The following is a 20,366-nucleotide window of genomic DNA, read 5'->3' on the forward strand; positions in this document are numbered from 1 at the left end:
CCTTTTCTCTGTAGTAATTTATACAAGGGATGGGAATTCTAATGGAAAGCCGTGTGAGTTCCCTTTCCTGATGAATAAGACATGGCATCATGACTGCATACGCAATGGAATGTTCGAGGATGGTCTGTGGTGTTCCACAACGTCCAATTTTGATACTGGTAGAAAATGGGGTTTCTGCTTAAAACCAGGCAAGTAGCATTCCTGTATAAAACAACATCTTGAAAAATTTATTTTACTTCAGTGTGTCTTGTTTATTTTTACACTTCATGGGCAGAAATTGTATTAAGCTCTTGTGTTGTATATCTGTACTTCTGTTTTTGTGTTCTATGTTATAAATTAGAAAGAGGATTTTAATTGTTTAATTATGGAGCCAACCAAATAATAAGGATTGTAAATGCTTAAAATAAATAAAATGTTCCAGTGTTGGTGCAGAACATATGAGGAATCAATGCTGTGATGTAGGACGTGATTCACTTGTATTCTATGTATTTTCACCTGGGTTTTCACTAGTGGGATTTGGGGACAGAAAGCCCACTTGTTACCCTGACCATTGGAACATGCAAGCAGACATCACAAGAAATGACTGTGTACCCCTTTCTTAGTCTCCACTTGTTTTACATGTGCATGGAACAGGAGGATGCTGGGTAGGGAGTCCATGTCCAGATGCACATGGACTTCTTGTTTGCTGCACTGCTTTGGACTACTGTCCATACACTATATGTCTGTATCATTCTCAAGTCAATGCCATTTTATTGAGGGCAAAACACAAATCTACTGAGTGCTTGTGGCACTCAGTGCTGCCTGCATGGGACTTAGGTTTTAATTATTCTTTTGCTTTCACCAGAGGATGGTTGTCAAAATACATGGGAGCATGATGCAGATTCTGGAAGCTGCTACCAGGTAAATACACAGGGTCCCCTTTCTTGGAAAGAAGCATATATCTCATGCCAGAGGCAAGGAGGAGATTTGCTGAGCATCACCAGTGCATCTGAGCTACACTACATTCAAGGTAGGTTCATTTGTGTACAGTGAATTCTAGAAGAAGCAGTTATTAACATAGGAGACATAAAGATCTTTGACATGAGCAGTAGTTTTGAGGTAATTTTCTAACTACCAGCTCTCATACCCTGAAAGAGAGAATGTCTTCTGTACAGCAGAAGCTCTCTTTTCTCTACACCTGAGCTATTCAAAATCCCTGCTACTCAAGTTTATTTCATAACACAGAAGGCAAAGTTGTCCATGAGGTTTTCTGAACCAGGAAAGGTTCTTAGTTTTCCCCTCCTTTTTTCTGTCACTATATTGTTAACTGTTGTGTACATACTTGCTGTGGTTCTTCAACTGTGCTGAATTTCAGAGTATGGCTAATCAAGTATTTCTTGCCCTTAGTAGTTGGGGAATATCAAATCTATTTGTGTAATTGCATAACAAGCTCTCAGGATCAACCAGGGTAATACGGGGTATCCATGAATAAGCTCTCCCATGAGGTATCTCTCTCTCTCTCTCTCTGTATGCAGGGAAAAGTTGGTTTGGGAAAGTTGGGGGTGGGATATTGCATTAATTTACCTACCCTTTACCATTTTTCCTATCCAGCATTCCCTCAACTCTTATTGGTCACACAGAAGAAAACATACTGGGATGTGATTTAGATAGGAAAGATGATGCAGTAGAAAACAATACTTCCCTTGCATTATTTCCCCAACTCAGTTCTTCCTTCTCCATGAAACTGCACAATGTTGCATCAATGTTTAGTGTTAGGAAAATAAGATCCTCTTCCCAGATTCTCCCGCTGTCCTCCCATGCGGCTACATGGAGAAGTTCCCATTTTAGATTAACCACAAATTACTGTGCCACTGTACCCCAAACAGTGGTAAGCCACAACTTACCATTAGGTGAAGAAAACTAGCTTCATCTGCTATGGTTTAAAGGTGGCTTGGATTTGAACAATGCAGAGTTAAGACTAAGCAGACTTTGTCTAGGCTGTGGTTAATCTAAAATGGAATGAAAAGCTTCAAAACTCTTCCATGAGGTTGTTCCAGAGCAGAGTATGTGTGATCTTAGGGCTTGCTGTGACTTATTCTCATTATACTAAACTGTGATGTCTGGACAAAGTCATTAACTACTTCAATTTTTAAAAATCAGTTAGGGGAACAAAACACCAGGAGATTTATGGAACAGGATTTCCTTCAATATCTCTAGCTGAGTCTTGTCCTATAGCTATTAAGTTTCAGTTGTGAGGATTCTGCATGATCCTCTCTGACGAAGAGGTTCAGGGAGAGTTCTGCACAGAGTACCTTAAAAGAAGTCAGTATTACTTAGTAAATAAAGTGCTAGACTTTGGCCTAGCAGTGTGAGTTCTAAAGTTCCTATTCAGACATTTTTAGCAACTTGGAACAAATTACTATATCTCAGCCACAGTTCTTCATTAAGAAAATGAAAAGTATGAAAGATAAATCATGTATAAAAAGTCAATAATGCAAAGCTTCAGAATTCATTTTTTTTCTTTTTTTGGTCTCCCTTTCTGGATGGCTACTTCTGAACCTCATTAAATGTTGTTCAGATTTGTTCCCAGGTGAATATTCCTACATATCCAAACTGCCCCTTGCTCCAGTTCATTCATGTAGATCAAGGTATATCTTAGCTTTCTACAGAATTGTGTTGAAGCTTGAATTAAAAATAATCTGTTGCATATAGAAACATTCTGTGTAATCCATGTTATGCAAGGATTAAGAAAGGATTTGCATGAGCAGTTCTGGTTTTATTTTCTTCTGGGTGGTATTCTTCTTGGGCACAGGGCCAAGCAGGTTAAATGTGCTCATTTTCAGTTAACTTAATCTATATATAACATAATCAGCTGCTTTTCAAAAAGCACTTCACAGATTCAGATAAGCCCCAAAAGTACAGAGATTTACCCTTGGCATACTTGCCAGAAAGTGGATCTTTGACTATTATGGCAGTTTCAGGTTCCTCCCCCCCGCCTTTTGTAATCATAATTCTGCAACTTGCAAGGTTCACTTCCTTACACTGCAGTCTGTGCACATCTGCTCCAAGTAAGCCCCACTGAGTTCCATGGAACTTGCTCCCATGAATGTGTGAATGTGTACTAGGAGGGTAACCTTACTTTCTTGCCTTCATATATTTTATCCCTAGAGAAAGTGCAGGCTTTTCTCAACAACTACTGTGACAATAGTGACGCAGCGTGCAGCATTTAATGACACCACCATCAAGAGACCATAGGATTGTTCCCTTAGTGTCTTTTTTCTCTAAGCAAAAGTACATCCCATTATGTGGTAGTGGGATTGCTAGAGCTGGACTTAGGATAATCAAAATATATTGAATTTCTTACCTTAGGATAGTAAGGCAAATTCTACAGTATGAAAGACAGCAATATTTTATCAAGGATATAATGTTTTGCTTTCTTCACCATGTGTAAACTTAGAATAGCTGTATTTCTGATGTTTTGCGATGATGGGGTAGAAGTTGCAGCTCTGGAGCTATAGACCATTGCTGACCATGGCCAACAAGAATGAAAACTAATAGTTGCCATCTGTGCCCTAGCACTAGTGATGAGAACTTTACTCTAGTGTAAACCAATGCTAGTGCAAGGTGCCTAGCACTTGCAAAGGCAGTGGGGAAAAGTGACTTGCCGCTGAAATTCAGTGGCAAACATTGCCTTTGCAAGTACTAGTTACGTTGTGCAAGTGTTGCTTTGCAGTAGCACAATATCATTAGCACTAATGCTGGAGCATAGCATTCCTTTTAAAGGATATTAATTTGCCACTAAGCTCAATAAGCTTAGCATATGGACTTGCCCTTCATGCAGATTTATAGGGGCATTATTAGATTCCAAGTCAGAATTAACCTTGTTAAAAAGAACTTACATTTTAATACAAAAAAGTTATTAAGCAGTAACTTTTCAAAACAACCATAAAAGTTATCAGCTTTTCTACCATCATATTACAGATCATGCAGATCTCGAAAAGAATCCGTCTCCATAATTTCAATGCTGCTTTCTACAGGAAGCAACTGCTTAGGTCAGCGTTGTGCTTCTTGGCAGAGAAATGCTCACCTGCATATAAGTAATATGGAAATTCAAAATGCAGCATATATTTCTATTGGTCAGAAAAGGGTAAAAAATCCAGTATTATGCAACAACTTGAACAAATACATGTGATGTGTCTAGCCATGCTGTGTCATGCCCGTTTGCAGTGTTCTTTGTTTTAAACAGATCTGAATTGGCACCCCAAATATACTTGTAGCATCACAGGCATTGCTAGTATTTTGAAAATATTTAAGTTCTCAAAATGATGTCCTCACTTATCACTGGTGATTTCACAGGCACTGTCCAATAAATTCATTTATTGTTTGAACACATTCTACACAGCATTTATAACACCTGTGGGAACAGTGCCTGCATTTTCCCATGCTGTTGTATTGCAGCTCAGATTCTAATCATAATCATAATATCCCAGGTAAGGAAAAGCTACACTGAAAGATGCTGTTTGGATTCAGGGCAGCAGTTGAGTCACAAGTATGATGTTGTTGCTTGAACACCTATAATTATATCAACATCTGATATTTTTTTAACCCTCTAGCTAAAGATGACATTGCAGACATGTTTTGGATTGGATTAAACCAACTGGATAATTTTGGAGGCTGGCAGTGGTCAGACCATACGCCATTGAACTTCCTTAGCTGGAGTCCAGGTAAACGCACCTGTCGGTTAGTCAGTGTGATCTTATGCATGTGTACTCAGAAGTAAGTTCGACTGCGTTCAGTTGGGCTTACTCTCTGGTATGTGTACACAGGTTTGCAGCCTTATTAAATATTTTAATAGCACACTATCAAGAATATTATATTAAAACTTCCATGAAGTTTGTGACCATTTTTAAAAGGAGGAAGGAACAACAATGCACACGTCGGTTCTTCCAAGTCCTGTAATTATGCAGACTCTGATTTCTTATTCACTACTCTAAATACTAATTTTTATTCTTCTGCAGAGATGAAGGATTCATCCCCTCTGGATGGAACTGCGTGTGCAATTATGGATGCCAACAAGGGTGACTGGAAGAGTTATGCTTGTGAGACGGCACTTCCTTATGTCTGCAAGAAACAATTCAACAGCACTGAGTCAGAGCTCCCAGGTAAATCAGGATCGGTTTGTGGTTGCAGCTGCCTCTCACTATTAAACCACTGTCATCTTCTTCAGGCATACTTAGTTATGAAATTCTGTTTGCAATAAAAATAGCATTGCAAAATGTTCTCGGCAAAGACCCAAACCCATACCAAATATTCATCACAGTAGAATATAATGAGATGCAAAGGGTGAGAAAAGAGTGCAGAAGTTCAGTTTTTGCAGAAACCAAGTCTGGAAAGAGTTTAAGGGATTTTCACCATCACCCAAGAGTGGGACCATAATTACCAGTACTTGAAAAGTTTAGGCAAGTTTGCTCCCTAGAAGTGTGTGTGGGATTGCAGTGTGCACATTTACCTAGGAGTAAGTCTGACTGAACTCAGTGAAACCTCCTTTTTATTAAATACATGTAGGATCAGACAGCATGAATATCTCTTGGGCTGGGTTTCATTATTTGTATTAATGCAAGGTAGGAAGCTAATTGGAGAGTGGTAGCATTTTAAAATAAAATGTACATTCTTGTCAGCATTGGTATGAAGGGACAGAAGACCAAAGACAGAAAATCGGATTGAAGCTTCATGGGTAATTATGTGCCAATGGCAAGAGTGGGGTGGGAATCATCTCCTGTTCTTCTGTTCCGTGCACCAAAACCCTTCAGTCCACACACTTCAGCCTGCATGGGCTTCTTTCCAATCTTGGAAAATGCAGAAGTGGAGGTGGCAGAGAATGTACTGCACTTACATTCCAAGATGTGATGTTAGCATGATTTATTCTGCACTACTTTGATTTATATTTCTGAAAAGCATTTCAATGTGACTGCAAAATTGAGTGGGAGAATCTTTGCAGAAGGATGCTGCCTTATACCAGGTCAAACTGTCTCTCTCATCTAGCCAGGTATTGTCTACTCTGATTGGTAGCAGCTCTCTAGTTTCAGGCACGTCTTTAATGGCTCTTTTAACTGGAGATGCCAAGGTTCAAACCTGAGATATTCTGAATGCAAAACATGTACTCTGCCACTGAGCTACAGCTCCTCCATAGTGTATGGTCAGGTTGTGCCATGTTAGTTGCACGTTAGTTCTGTTCTGTGCTTTTAAGAGGTTGGGACTTTTACCATCACCTCCCAGTGTATATTGACCAGCAAATAATTCACTTATTCTCTTTATTCCCAGGAGTTCAAAACTATGAAGAGACCCAGTGTGACTCTAACTGGTATCCTCACAATGGATTTTGCTATATGCTAATGAACGCTTCCGCTTCCTGGAAAGATGCATATCACTCATGCAGTGCGAGCAGTAGTAGCTTAATCAGCATAAATTCCTTAGCAGATGTGGAGTTACTTGTTACACAAATCCATAATGGTAAGTTTGGCTAAACATAGCCGAGAATGATCTACAGTATTCAGCCTAAGCACCTCTCTCAATTTAAGGATAAGTAATGTAATGGAAATTAGCTTTCGATTAGTTATTATTTCCCATTTGTCACAGTTTCAAGAATAAACAAATACATAATTCAGCCTGGGTTAAATGCACTGTGTGTCGTGCCTGACGGCTCGGGAGAGACGTCTACTCATGAGGAAGAGACAGGAGCCAACAGTGAGAGTTTGGCAATGGACCAAGGAGACTTATATTTGAGAACCAGTGCTCAGACAGCCCATATACAGCCTGGCTCTCAGGCTACTGAGCAAGAAACCTCTCCACCACCTCATCCCTCGGCCCCTGAGCATACAACCCCCCGCAGGCTGATGGGGAAGCTCCTGAAGGAGTAGCTTCCTCTGATTCTAGCTCTGGGCTGCCTGAGGAAGGTGCCCCCCCCCCCAGCTCCTAGCTCTGAAACTGCTGAACAGAGTTCAGGAGGGCAAAAGACATGACGGAGAGTTTGGCACATGCCCAAAACAGGAGAGCCTTAATGCGACAGACCCAATTACGACAACGGGACAGGGGTCTGCCACACCCTCGGGCGGAAAGATGAGACAGGAAGGTTTGATGCCACATGTTGCTTTTGAAGAGATAGGGAGCTCGTTAGTGGAGCTTATCAGTTACATCGTAAATTTTGTAGTGAGTAGCAATAAAAGTTTTTAGCTGATATATGGTCTGCTGTATGAATTAATTGAAGCGTGAGTTACCTCATGACACTGTGGTGGCTACATCCTTTTAAATGTACTGTAAGAAGTCTTAGGAACTTCCACTCAGTTCTGGGAGAAAAATGTGTTCTTGTTCTGATTACATGACTAATCATGGACTCAAAGAATAGTTGAAAGAGGCCAATAAACCCATCAAGTTCACCTCCCTACTTAATGTATAACCACAAGTTAAAGCATCCCTGACCTATTGGCTGTCCATTGTTTCTAAGTGCCTTGTCATTCCATTGTCTGTATTCTTTTTTAATTGCTTGCTTGCATTTCTGAATATAGAAACAAAAGATAAAGTATGGACAGGGTTTATCAATGAGGAAGTTCCAGCCTTGTTTAAGTGGTCAGATGGCTCCGACGTGGTTTTTACCTACTGGGATCAAAATGAGCCAAAAATTCCTTCCAACAGCACTCCTAACTGTGTTGCCTACTCAGGAAAGGTAAGGAACGTCTATATTCTATAATTAAATGTTCAAAGTGCCTATCCCATTTCAGAGCAGGGAATAAAATTCATAAATTGCCTTATATTGTGCTTTTGTGTATGTGTATAGCTTGTTTAGTTTTGGAGGGGGTTATTATCGCATGTTTACTAGGAAATAAGACCCTCTGACTTCAGTGGAACTTTCTCCCATGCAAATATGCATAGGAGTAAGCATTAAATATCCAGTTTCTACAGCTGTAGTTCATGTTAATGGACCTTAGAACAAGAAAATGACAGACCTTAGAACAAATACACAGGGCCTATCATGTCTTCTCAGTCGCTCACAGCTTTCTGTAAGAGGAAACATACACAGCCATCTCTCACCTTTTGTGGGACACCAGCTTTCACACCTGCTGATTGGTCTCTCCAAGGCATGGTAGATAAATGGGAGGTGCCAAGGTGCATAAGCAACAGTGATTAATGGGGGGTTTAGAAGGTGAGAAGGCATTGAGGAAGGTGGGAATCCCTCCTTTGAGGAGAAGGACATGGGAAAAGCTGAGAATTGGCTAAATCTGCCTTTATTCCAGTATTGAAGAAGTGTGTTTATATGCAACATAAAAAGAATGAGACTTGAGGTGTCTAACAAAGACAACCCCGCTTTTTCCTCTTGTTTATAGTGGGGCCGATGGAACGTTCTACATTGTGATGATAAACTCAAATACGTGTGCATGAAAAAAGGAAAGGTTTTGGATAAACCAAAACCTGTTAAGGATTGTCCTACAGATGGGGTAAGGCAATAGCAACAATTCTATTTTTAATTAATCTTGGTGATCTTATTTAACATAATTTGCTACCGTTTGCTCAACATGTTTGCCATTTCACATTTCATATTCAGTAATAATAAACACAGAAAATAAAATGGAATTATTTACAATTCTTATACTAAATAAAAGAGTAAACACCTGTATTGTGCCTAGTGGCTATTTTAATGTCTCAGGGGATGATCCTGTACGTGTCTATCCTGACATAACTATGGATAAGTTGTGTGCTAGTGCATGCAGCCTGTCCACTCCCCCTTTTCTCCTTCACTCCTACAAGTGCATGAAATTGAGCAGCAAAGAAGATCTTACTGTGCCACCTGAACCCAGAATTTTCATTTTTTGGTCCCAGGCAAGGTAGAATTGTAAGCTAGCAACAAACCATGTTGTGACAGGAGGAAGAAATGCATGCCTTATTCAAAGTAAGCCAGGAATCCTGGTTTAGCATTATGTGTGAATGTGGTAAGGGAATTGGGCATGCTGCATTTATCTAAAAGTAAAAGATTATCATTCTCCAAACTAGGAATGGAAGAAGCATGGAAATTTTTGTTACAAAGTCGAAGAGAATGAAGTCTCATTTGGAAAATCATGCAATCTCACAATAGGGAACAGGTATTGTGTAGTTTTCACTTTGAATGAATAAAATATAATTGGTGGGCAAGAGATAAGTCTAATTTGCTAACTCTTATGTACTTCTTAAATATATGAATGTGGAAAATACATACACTATATCCCTGTGAAGCAAAGTGTTCATTTCCCTCAAGTAAGATGTATTTGCACATTTGATATGGGTAATTACTCCTTAATCTGTAACTTTTGACTCTTACAGATTTGAACAAGAATTCATAAACAGTCTGATTAGAAAGTATAGCAGAGTTGAAGAAAAGTACTTCTGGACTGGCTTGCAAGATATCAAATCTTCAGGAGAATATAGCTGGGGAAGTGTTGATGGAACTATTGAAATGTTGACATATGCAAACTGGGGCAGATTTGAACCAGGTAAAATCTTGAAATTGGTGTGTGGCTACGTGTTTTGGAAAGTAGTTTTGTACAATGTTCGGTTTCTGAAAATAAGTATAGACAATGCTGAAAGTTTTTAAAATCAACATTCTAGCTCTGCTTGGAGGATGTGTGGCTATGTCGAGTGGAAAATACCTTGGAAAGTGGGAAGTCAAGAACTGCAAAACATTTAAAGCTTACTCTATTTGCAAGAAATACATTGGACCAAAAAGGAAACCAGACGTACCACCCAAAGTCACTGACCCCTGCCCTGAAGGGTGGCACAGTGGATCAGGTCTTGTTTGTTATAAGGTAGTATATCATTCCTATTAAAGTTCCTAATTGATCTAGTGTAATTTCATGAGAACATGTGTGTGTGTGTGTTAACAGTATCCATATTGTACTGTGTTGGTTTGTATTAAAGCCCGTAGAATATCTGGATATTTTTCTTTTTTCCTGGTCAAAAGTTTCATTACAGCATGTTATTTCATAACATGATTGCAGTAACTGATCAGTTTCTTTCTAAAATTATATTAATTTATTCAGTGAATGATCAGGCTCTGAGCAGACTATTTGGGACCCTGAGTTACCATTCTGTGCATGGAAAATCCTCTGTTTTCAGAAGGTCATTGATCCAGCTCCTGCTGGTTTGTGCAGAGGAAAGCATGTTTTACTCATTGCTGATTACTCTTGCTGCCCACAGTGAAGCTTCCCACATAGTTCCAGAGGACCCTCAATCGTCTGGAACAAATTTCCAGGGTACTGTAAGAGTGAGTCAGACAAAAAATGCCTTCTCCCTTTCCACCAGTGGAGTAAAGCTAAAATAATGCTCACAGCAGCTTAGTACCCAAACCAAAAAAATGTAAGATGTATTCTTGGCTAACTGTGTGTGTGTGTGTTTGATCAAGAAAGAATAAAATTAAATGCTTACACAGAAGCAGTATGAGTGAACAACAGACCATCAAGAGACTCAGTGTGATTGGACGGCCTAAAAATATCCCAAATAAATAAATCAAAGAATTAAAAGAGAATGCTCAAAATATAAAATTGATAAAGGATTGAGTCTGATGTTTTTATTTATTTGATTTATATGCACCCAGTTAGTCCTTAGGTTCTGTGGGTAGCTTACAATGTTTCGTTTCCTTTTATAAAGTTCTTTCATAAGGAAAGAGTGCTGAGAACCAGAACGTGGGAAGAAGCAGAGAGATTTTGTGAGGCTCTTGGAGGACATCTTCCTAGTTTTAGCCACGTGGATGAAATGAGGGAGCTCCATACCACATTGAGAGAAATTATCAGGTAATATTCTTGAGATCCTGCTGGTATTGTGCTGCAAGTCAGTCGATGAATCTGTCTGCAAGCTTGGATGTCCTGCAACTTTCTTTTTAAGGTTGATGAAATAGTTCACATGACAACCCACTCTGTAAACAAGCTATGCGGGATGAGTTGTTTTCTGTACTTTCTGTGGGTTGTCTTAGCCTCTGTCCCCTCCAGTCCTCTGGCTGGTACCCCAGGGTCCTGCACTGCAGAACCTGTTTCTTTTCTCACAGATCCCCACGTGGCTGCCAGGGACTTTGCCAGTCCACCTGTGCCCAAGCAGCATGTTGGAATGACTGTCATTGGCTCTGACTTGTTTTTTTCTCTAAGATTCTGTGCTGGCTGCTGGGTTCTCCCTCTTTCTTTCTGCTGCTCCACTTCTTTGTATTAGGGTTTTATGTTTTGCTTTTCTCTCTTTCAAACTCCAGCCAGTCAGAAATGTGCTTTTTGTTGATTTCTGGTGAAAACAGAATTCATTAGGGATTCAGCTAAAAAAGTGCGGAATGGAAAAAAGGATTAGTCATCTTCAAAGCATAAAATAGTTTGCTGTTTAAAGTATGCTGTTTAAAGTGGCAGTTAAGTGGCAAATGGCAATGAAAATAGAAAAACACAGTTTAGCTATTTGCAGTAAAACTGTGGGGCTTTACTGTGTTATTCCAAAGTGGTAAACAGTAAACAAATAAAACAAATGAAAGTAAAAACAGTATGTTAAAAACATGGTAACATTATAACTATGGCTGGCCTGCTTCCCAGAGCAAGGATGTCTTCCGCGGGCACCCAAAATAGCGTGCTGTGGGGCCTGCCACACCTCCTGAGTGAATGGGGCTGTTCTGCAGGTGGGCTCCAGTTGGTCCGTGGCTCTTTGCGTGGTGCCTGCAAAGGAATGTCATCTGAGGACTTCGGTGACCAGGCAGGTCGGTAAGGGAGGAGGCATGCCTGGTCCCAAGCCTTGCTGTTATTGCTAGAAAACGGATCAACAGGAGGAGCTCTATTTTAATGACCTGGCTCTCAGAATAGGGCAACCCACAGTGGCTGATCAGCCAGGTGAGCGGTTGCGTCCTGCAACCCTAGTACAACCATACGGACAGCCCGTGACTTGCTGGGCAGTTCATAACCACATTGGCTTCCTGTGAGTCAAAGCCCACCAGGACACCTTCACTGGAAGTGGCTGAGAAAGGCCAAAGAGCCACCTGGCAGGAGTGGCAGAACCCGCTGCCGTTCTTCACAGTCTCACTAGTGCCACTCCCATCCTCCCTCTTCTCAGCCCTGCTCTTGAAAACCTGGAAGCATGGATAGTGGAGAATGTCAAGGCCTGTTTGTAATTTGTTTCACCGTTATTTTCAGTGCTCCACAACTGCACAAGAGGGAATGTGTCATTTCCCCTTAGTTTTACTGACATAAAATTTGCACAATTTCCCCCTTTGTGGTATTGTTTTGCCCTGAGCTTTCCACAACGTCCTTCCTCTTCCTTTTACAGCCTTGCTATGAGATTTGCATATGCCTCCCAGTCCAGGAGCGTGTAGCCCATGTCTGTGTGTCACACTGGAGCTAGCAGTGGAGGCTGGTGAGGGAGAGCAACAAGCTCGACGGATGGTGGTAGCCAAAAGCAACTGGCAGCTGTAGGGGAAATGGCACTTGGTGGGTGGGTGTCCTTGTTTCAGCAGAACATGAAGGAACTTTAAAAAATGTGTTCAGTAGCAAAGAAAACCCAACCTGGAGGCCCAGTTTACAAGATTGTTGAGCAGAGCAGGAGATGGATGTCTTAGTCATGGAGAGGTAGTCTTGTAACAGAGTGCAAGAACTTAAGAGAAAAATGTTGGCAAGCATGTGAATGTGTTCCTAAGGGCTCAGAAAATGAATTCCATTTGGTGATCTGATGGAAGTGGATTTCTCTTAATAGTTAGCAGGCCTACCAGATGAATTGCAGAAAAGTCTCGGACCAAGTACATGAGGAGTTTTTATGCAGAGCCACCTGAAAAACATACCAGAGTCTGTAGGAGGACTGAGGGGGATGGAAACATGCCATGGGAAACCACAGAGCTCATGATTGTCCATTGGAGTTAGCAAATGAACAAACAATCCATGCGGTCTTATTCTCAAAGTGGCATAGCATGGCATGAAAACCTGCTTAGAATATCTTAAAAGTTAATGCTTCTTATTTTTAATCAATTCTACATCTAAGTACTGTGTGCATGGTAAGGGGGTGGGACTGCAGTGCATCACCTCATGTTGAGGCTTGTAGGTTCTGCTTCCGAAGAGAGACAAACTTGCCTCGAGTCCACCACATGTATTCCAAATGCATGCCACCTTTCTGCTTCAGTGCTGAAATACAGATTCTGGCTTCCTATGGAAATGTCCATTTGAACACAAAAATGGCTGGCCCAGAGGGCATCTTGGCAGACAATACATATTCCCCACCATACTGAAAATTCAGAAATCTGCAGAGGCAATTGCTTTATAAGCTGACTGTGATAAAATACACAGCTTTAGAGTAATTGTGTTGAAATATAGCTTTGTACCGAAATGTTCTCTTTTTTCAGTGATGACAGATGGGTCTGGGTTGGGCTAAATAAGAGGAATCCAGAGTCACCAGGATCATGGCAGTGGAGTGACGATAAGCCGGTAAGTTGACAACAGTAAAGGAAGATCAGATCCTAACTGGGAGAATGTAGGTGGATGTGGAAGAAATCACTTGATTCAGAAGTGATCTAGTCCTTGCTTGTGGAAGGGCATCAAGAAACATGGAAGTTGCTGTCCACAAGAACTGCTGCACTTCTTACACCAGAAGAACCAGTTCCACAGAACACATTCCGCTTTGCTCTGTAAAATCAATAGGGAACCCTCAAGTTATGACACCTTGTATATTCATAGGAGTACATATGAAGCTCCAGATGGTAATGAGCTAACTTTTAAAGTTAACTTTTAACTTTAACTAGTGCTAAGTAAATATCAGAATGTGGCCTTTCACTTCCATAAAGGCCTATGTTAGTATGCATTTTTTGAAAGACTTTTTTGGTGCAATCCACCAAAGCACAACTTCACTAAGAGCCATTACCGGGTGGGAACTGCCTGCTAGCCCCCATTTGAGATGCTTACACTCTGTAGTACTGCAGGTATTGTTGCTACAACTTGCTGGTTCATATGAATTAAATGCAATTAGGTAATATGTTGCGCAACTGTCTCTTTCCTTTGTTTAGGTGTCTACTGTCGTCATGTCCCCTGAGTTTAGAGAAGATGACTATGACACTAGAGACTGTGCAGCTGTCAAGGTGCATTTAAACTGTTCTGATCACCAAAGCTTTCTTGGTAAAAGGGTGGAATACAAATCAAATAACTAAATAAGGCTATCCTATATGTGCTTAACTTAGCAGTGAGTCCAGCTGAAATCTGTGGGGCTTACTTTTGAGTAGGCATGCATAGGATTGTGCTGTAACTTTTACATAAAATTGTGCTACATTTTGTTACATTAATTCAGTTGCTATATTAATTGGCTGATAAACTTGGTCAACATGAGGTGCCATTTTTGGTTTGCTGTTCAGTAAAAACAAGGCACTTTTGGTTTACTAGTAAGTCCTAAGTGAGTTCTCCCAAGTCATCCTGTTACCCTGGGCAAGCAGCTGTGGCTTAACAGACCCTTCCTAAGTGGGTGGCAGGATGCGAGGTTTGGCTAGAGCAGGGGTCTCAAACTCGCGGCCCGTGGGCCACTTGCTGGGACAGGGGGGGCACGGGGGAGGGGCCCTGCGGCCTTCAAAGCGCCGGCTGTGCTGGGGCCGGCCATGGGATGAGCGGCCCACCACCACCGCGGTGGAGGGATACGTGATGCGGCCCAGCCTCACCCAGACTCTCCTTCCAGCGGCCCCCAGGTCAGTTGAGTTTGAGACCCCTGGGCTAGACGTTCCACCAATTTCAAAGCCCTAATAGTTTGCAAAAGCCAAGGTAGAAGGGAGGCATGTGAAAAGCCAGATCTTACCCTTCTGTGTTGCCTATGATTCTCTGTTGTTTCCCCACCTGCTCCCCTCCCCCCCCCAGTGAGTTCCAGTGGGGGGAAGTCAGTTGTGCCAGCTCAAGGCTGGAGCTTCTGAGTGAATGAATAGAATTTGGCTCCAGTTGAACACCACTTTGTAGGACCTGGTGCCAGCAGAATCAGTACTGGCAGGATTGCTATATTTGCTGAGCTCTTCACAGGCTGATCCAGAGGAACAGATAGTCTACCCCGCCACCAGTTGAGCAGCATCTCTGGACCCTCCTTGGATGGATGGCAAAAGGGTTTTGGATTGCTCAGCCAAGTGCACTGTCAAATAAAAATTTAAAATTACGCAGCATTCATCAAATGAGTTTATAGATTTGAAAAATGCAGCAACAGTGGCTCTTTTGCAGTAGGTTGTTTTTCATTTTTGTATTTGAATGGCAGCATCCTCTTTTTCTCCATCAGTATTTTATTTCTAAAAACTTGAAAGCAAAAAGATCAGTGTTAACAATGCAAAGTAATTGCACAAACAAATGGCATTTGATAACCAAATGCACAGCCTTGATCAGGCATCACTGTGCTCCCGCACACTTTTAAGGATTGTGGCCGTGTCACATAGCTCTGTCCCAGCCCACCACCTGCTGAAGCACACATGTTCTTGTGTCGCATGTTATCGCCTTCAAGCTGCAGTCCTGCATGTATTATTGGAAGGCGGTTCCATTGGACACATAATTCTTATGCACAGGCCACTAATTAGTTGTACATTTTATCTTTTAAAGCACACAGGAGATAAATGGGATTTATTAAGAGCTGACTTAGGCATTTAGACGCTTCTTTAGGAGTATACTCCACTGAGCACAGTGGAATTTAATTGTCCATAAACGTGCATGATATTACAGCATGTGTGCAGGAAAATATACTGAATACCAATGCTACATATTTTCATCATGTTTATCTTCCTGTTGAGCAGACTCTTAGAGCAATGCGACGAGCAATGTGGTCATTTCACCTTTTTGGAGACAGAGAAGAGGATTTCTATTTAAAACCATTCCACTGTGGTGCAAAGCTTGAATGGGTGTGCCAGATTTCTAAAGGTAAATTTCAGTTGCAAACGTATTGTACAGCTCTGTCCTATGGATGTTCATTTAGAAGTTGAGTGCCACTGTATTCGGTATAGGTCCTGAATATAGCACACACTGTGGGGTTGGGGTAGGAAATGTTTTCACCTTCATTTTGTTATGTCTGCCAACACAAGCTGCCTACCCAGATTTCTGCAATCTGAGACACAGAATTTAATAAAGATTTCTTTCAAACCAGAGTTCTTTTCATCCAAGATTGAAGGCTTTCTTCTTTCTTTTTTATAGTGATGATTATAAAGGATGCATAAATCAGTTTTTGAATATTCACTGCTCAATTTTTATTGGCTAGAGAATTTTGTCTAAAAATTGCTCTCATACTTCCTATTCCATGTGACCACATTCATCAGGAGGAGAAGCCCCATCAGTAGGAAGAGGGAGGCAACTGCAGCCAGCGGCAGAATTTGGGCACCTTTGAGGGCAGCTGTTCATATATTGTTAGTGTGAGGAAAATATGCTGATTGAGTTAGCCACTTTATGCAGTAAAAGCAGCGTTTGAGGCCAGTGTTTCCAAACAATAAAATCCATGCTGGGTTGGCAAACCAGCCTTTACTGAAGTTGCACAGCAGCTACTCACAACCGGTTTTTCTCAGCCCTGCCTGAAGATGCTGAGGATTAGATCTGGGACCAGCGGCATACGAAGTATCCTGCTGAGCCTAAGTGCCTTCTCCTGGGCCAGCAGAATTTAGGAAAATAAAATGCACAGCATGATGCTACTGTGCTCTTTTCTGAGAGTTCCAACTGCTCCTTTGACTCCCAACTGCAAGGCCAAGGGAACCTGAACTGTGATGACATACATCACATAGCTTGATTTTATCCTTGCAACAGCAGCCCTTTGGGGTAGGTTGAACTGAGTCTGCGACTGGCCGAGCGTTACCCAGTGAGCGCCATGGCCAGGCGGGTACTAGAACCTGGATCTAACACTCTTAACCACCACACCAAGTCCTAGGCTTTGTCCAAGTCTTTCCAAGAGCTTCTTGGTATTTTTGACCAAGTAAAGCTGGATTTGCAGGGTGTGACAAAATCACTATATACTCTTGATTTAATTTTCTTTTAAATTATTGTTTTGCCCATGCTTAAGAGATGTATATTTACCACACTGCTTGTGCATTTCTGATAAAGAGACAAAGCAATTCCACACATTGTTTAACAAAGCTCTTGCGCATTTCTCTCTGCCCTTTCCGTTGTGACCAAGGCAAAATCAGCAGGCCCAATGACAATTCCTTCTTCTGTTCTCCACAGGTATTACTCCAGAGATACCAGAGTGGTATAAACCAGGTGAGTTTTCCCACATTAAGGTGGTGTCCACACATGCAACTGAAAAGTGCCTTAGATCTCAAATGAAATCTCTGACAGCTGGGCCTGGGCGCTTTGCTTTGCACCCTTGCATGCAGCTTGCAAGCAGAGGGAACTGTTGACTTGATCTCTGCTACACTGCAGCACCACTGCTTTAGACGGCCCGACAGTATACTTTAGCTTTCCACTGCTAGTGACACGAGGAACTAATAAGGTTGCACGAGGCTTTATCTGATGGCTTACTCTGGTATGAAGCCACAGTTTGAGAAATGGCGCACTCAGTTGTGAGCTGCTGGCTCCTTGCTCTGTACCCAGCTGAACCATCTGCTTAACTCCAGACCAACAGTCTCAGCAGGGACTTCGTTTAAGGGGATTTATAATCAAAGAGCAGCATGAACACATCACACATATCTAATATAATATATTTTGCAATATAATGTGTAATATATTACTTTATGAATGATCTCTTTCGTAGCACTAGCAGGAATTCTGTACTGAATATAATATGGAATATATATTTGCCCAGCAACCAATAGCTAACTGAAATTTGGAACAATCTTACACAGTTTTGTAAAGAAACTTGGCTCTGCCCACGAACATTTTCAGGGAGAGTGCTAGTACAGGCAGTGAGCAAGTGTGTCCGAAGTCATAATTGATTCATGGCTTGCAAGCTTATGGGGGCACTTGCATTTGCTGTAATGGAACGCGGGAAGGTGATATCTCAGGTATGTGGAACTCGAGTTGTTTATAAATTGAGCCCATCATGCCAGTCATTTGGAACACGTGCTTTCCAAAAGTATTGCTCATAGAATTACCGTCGTGGACCTTGATCCACATAGGAACATAAGCATGTGCCTTTTCTGTGCAGACTGGCTAGACTCCTTCAACTCATTCTTCCCCTCCAGGATTTATGTGCACTGACTGGAATCTGATCAGTCGCTGGAATCAGTGCCCTGTGTAGTTCTTTGATCGACCTCATGGCAGAACGGGGTTGTTGGGACACGCAAGGCTATGCCGCCCTCGTGGCATGCCTATACTTGGGCATGCCAGCTGGGGAACTGGAGAGATTACTGTGCGAAAAAGCCCTGAATATCACACGCAGTGGCTCAGGGCTGCATTGAACACCTTGGGGCGTGTGCAGGTCATGATGCTTGCTATATGTACGGCTGCACTTTTAGATGCTATTGATTTACTTGGTGTGATTGTTACAAGGCATTAACCACTATTTGTTACACGTTCCAGAGTGGCAAAGTTTTGGGGGTTTGTGTATGCATGTAATTTTTATTGAATATAAATGCCTGTCTATGCCTGTTGTGTTTTTTGTTTTTTTGTAGATGAAGTTGGAATTCATGGGCCAGCACTGATTATTGATGGGTCTGAATTCTGGTTTGTGCCGGAAAAGCACCTGAGCTATCAAGAAGCATCTGCATTCTGCTCGAAGAATGACAGTGACTTGGCTTCTGTCACCTCGTTCACAGCACTGACAGGAATTTTGAACAGAATAGCAAATGTAATTCCTTACTTATTATGGATAGCTTTTATTGTGAATCATATCTATCCCGAAATAATGAAGTCTGTCTGCTTAGGAAGATGGGTAAGAAGTATGATACCCAGTGGTGGGAACAGAACCAAGGTTTTCCTCTATTCTGGCTTGACCATCTTCTACAGTTTTGTCTGTAGTTAACAAGGGTGCTTAGAGGTTAAACCCTTGAATGCGTGGTTCACGTAGATTAGAGCCATGTTTGATTGAAACCCATTAAGATTAGTCTTGTAGGAACATCCATCTTTCCAAAGTGCAGGAAAAACAGTTAACAGGGCTTGAGACTCTTACGATCTGGAGTGCAGGAGGAAGCCCATTTCAAGAAAGTCGAGGCTTCCTAAGCACCACATGAGGGTCTTGGCCTGATTCCCATTTGAGCAAGCAGTGGTCAAAGAGCACCAACTGTCTTTGCGAATGAATTGCCGCCACGCAGAGGCTTCTAATCAGCAGGCTGTAGTTTTGCTGCAGGGAAATCTTGCACTGCAATTCAAAGATGAAAATTAAAATGGCTTCATGCTTTGAGCCCCAATATATTACTGAGAAGCCTGGATTGGTGGTGGGATGTGATCATAAATGATCTAACTATGCAGAAGGTTTTCACTTTGTTACACTTGCTTTGCTTTGCACTGTAACTGTACTGAAAGATATTTGGTCGTCCAGGTTTAAGTCCACATCTCCTTTTGCTTTTGCAGTTATCAGATCAGAAGCAGAATTGGTGGCTGAGATACACACCTTCTACAAGTCGATTTCATTCGCTGTATGTAGACCCATCTATCATTATCATTATATTATCATACTGCATTTCTTCCCTGTTTTTTTTCCCTTTTACAGGGAATCCAAAGTGGCTTACAAAGTTCTCCTCCCCTCCATTTATTCTCACAACAACAACCCTGTGAGGTAAGCTTGACTGAAAATTGGTGCCTGGCCCATAATGATCTAGTAATGTGAACAAGCTGCAGCACTAGGCTAGATGTTGGAGCTAAGAGTTTCAAGATTTATTCATCATCTGAAATTTGATACCACCTTCCACAGGAAATTTCCACAGGAGTTTCACAGATATTTAAAAACAAAAAACCAGTGGATTAGATGCACAATCTGCTTGGGTCACAAGCACTTCTGAAAATTTGTGGAAGTGTCCTTGGCATCGATACAAACTGATTGCAATGTAAGGCTTGCCAAGGGGCAAGTGCCTCAACGGAATATCTGTGGCAGTGTGGTGTGGTGGTTAAAGTGTTGGACTGGAACACCGGAGATCTGGGTTCTAATCTACACTTGGCCATGAATCTCAGTGTGTGACTTTGGACCAGTCACTGACATTCAGCTTCATCTACCTCACAGGGTCAATTTAAAAACAAACTGGAGAGGAGAATTATGTGAACCATCTTGGGTCCCTTGAAGGAAAAAGGTGAGTAACAAATTTAATTAATTAATAATCTTAGTGCTGATTAGGATTGCGTGCCAGCCCCTCTTCTTTATCCCAAAGCAAATCAGGAATTGCATGGACAGAATTTTTAGAATAAGCAATAAGTAAAGAGTCCCCAGATTGGAACTGCAGCAGGGCCAAAGTGCTCAAGGCAGAAAGTAACAGAAACCTAACAATTGAGGAACAATCACTG

General features: G+C 41.6%; 2 protein-coding genes across 14 annotated transcripts in view; both read left to right on the top strand.

Moving 5' to 3' along the window:
- BAZ2B (bromodomain adjacent to zinc finger domain 2B) overlaps window positions 1–20,366 on the top strand; it is a 644,512-nt gene that overhangs the window by 231,456 nt on the left and 392,690 nt on the right. The gene's annotated exons all lie outside the window — the stretch shown is intronic.
- Window positions 1–20,366, top strand: part of LOC123017042 (lymphocyte antigen 75-like) — a 64,014-nt gene that overhangs the window by 15,461 nt on the left and 28,187 nt on the right. Inside the window, exons 3-19 of the mRNA XM_044418085.1 lie at window positions 15–188; window positions 845–1,009; window positions 4,593–4,703; window positions 4,998–5,141; window positions 6,301–6,489; window positions 7,542–7,699; window positions 8,358–8,468; window positions 9,022–9,110; window positions 9,328–9,497; window positions 9,613–9,809; window positions 10,651–10,793; window positions 13,352–13,433; window positions 14,009–14,080; window positions 15,749–15,872; window positions 17,157–17,192; window positions 18,545–18,720; window positions 19,443–19,507. Of these exons, the coding sequence (XP_044274020.1) occupies window positions 15–188; window positions 845–1,009; window positions 4,593–4,703; window positions 4,998–5,141; window positions 6,301–6,489; window positions 7,542–7,699; window positions 8,358–8,468; window positions 9,022–9,110; window positions 9,328–9,497; window positions 9,613–9,809; window positions 10,651–10,793; window positions 13,352–13,433; window positions 14,009–14,080; window positions 15,749–15,872; window positions 17,157–17,192; window positions 18,545–18,720; window positions 19,443–19,507 (2,206 nt within the window). The remainder of the gene's footprint in view (window positions 1–14; window positions 189–844; window positions 1,010–4,592; window positions 4,704–4,997; window positions 5,142–6,300; window positions 6,490–7,541; window positions 7,700–8,357; window positions 8,469–9,021; window positions 9,111–9,327; window positions 9,498–9,612; window positions 9,810–10,650; window positions 10,794–13,351; window positions 13,434–14,008; window positions 14,081–15,748; window positions 15,873–17,156; window positions 17,193–18,544; window positions 18,721–19,442; window positions 19,508–20,366) is intronic.

This window comes from Varanus komodoensis, unplaced genomic scaffold (genome assembly GCF_004798865.1).
Source record: "Varanus komodoensis strain SLA01 unplaced genomic scaffold, ASM479886v1 scaffold9, whole genome shotgun sequence".
Taxonomy (NCBI): Eukaryota; Metazoa; Chordata; class Lepidosauria; order Squamata; family Varanidae; genus Varanus; species Varanus komodoensis.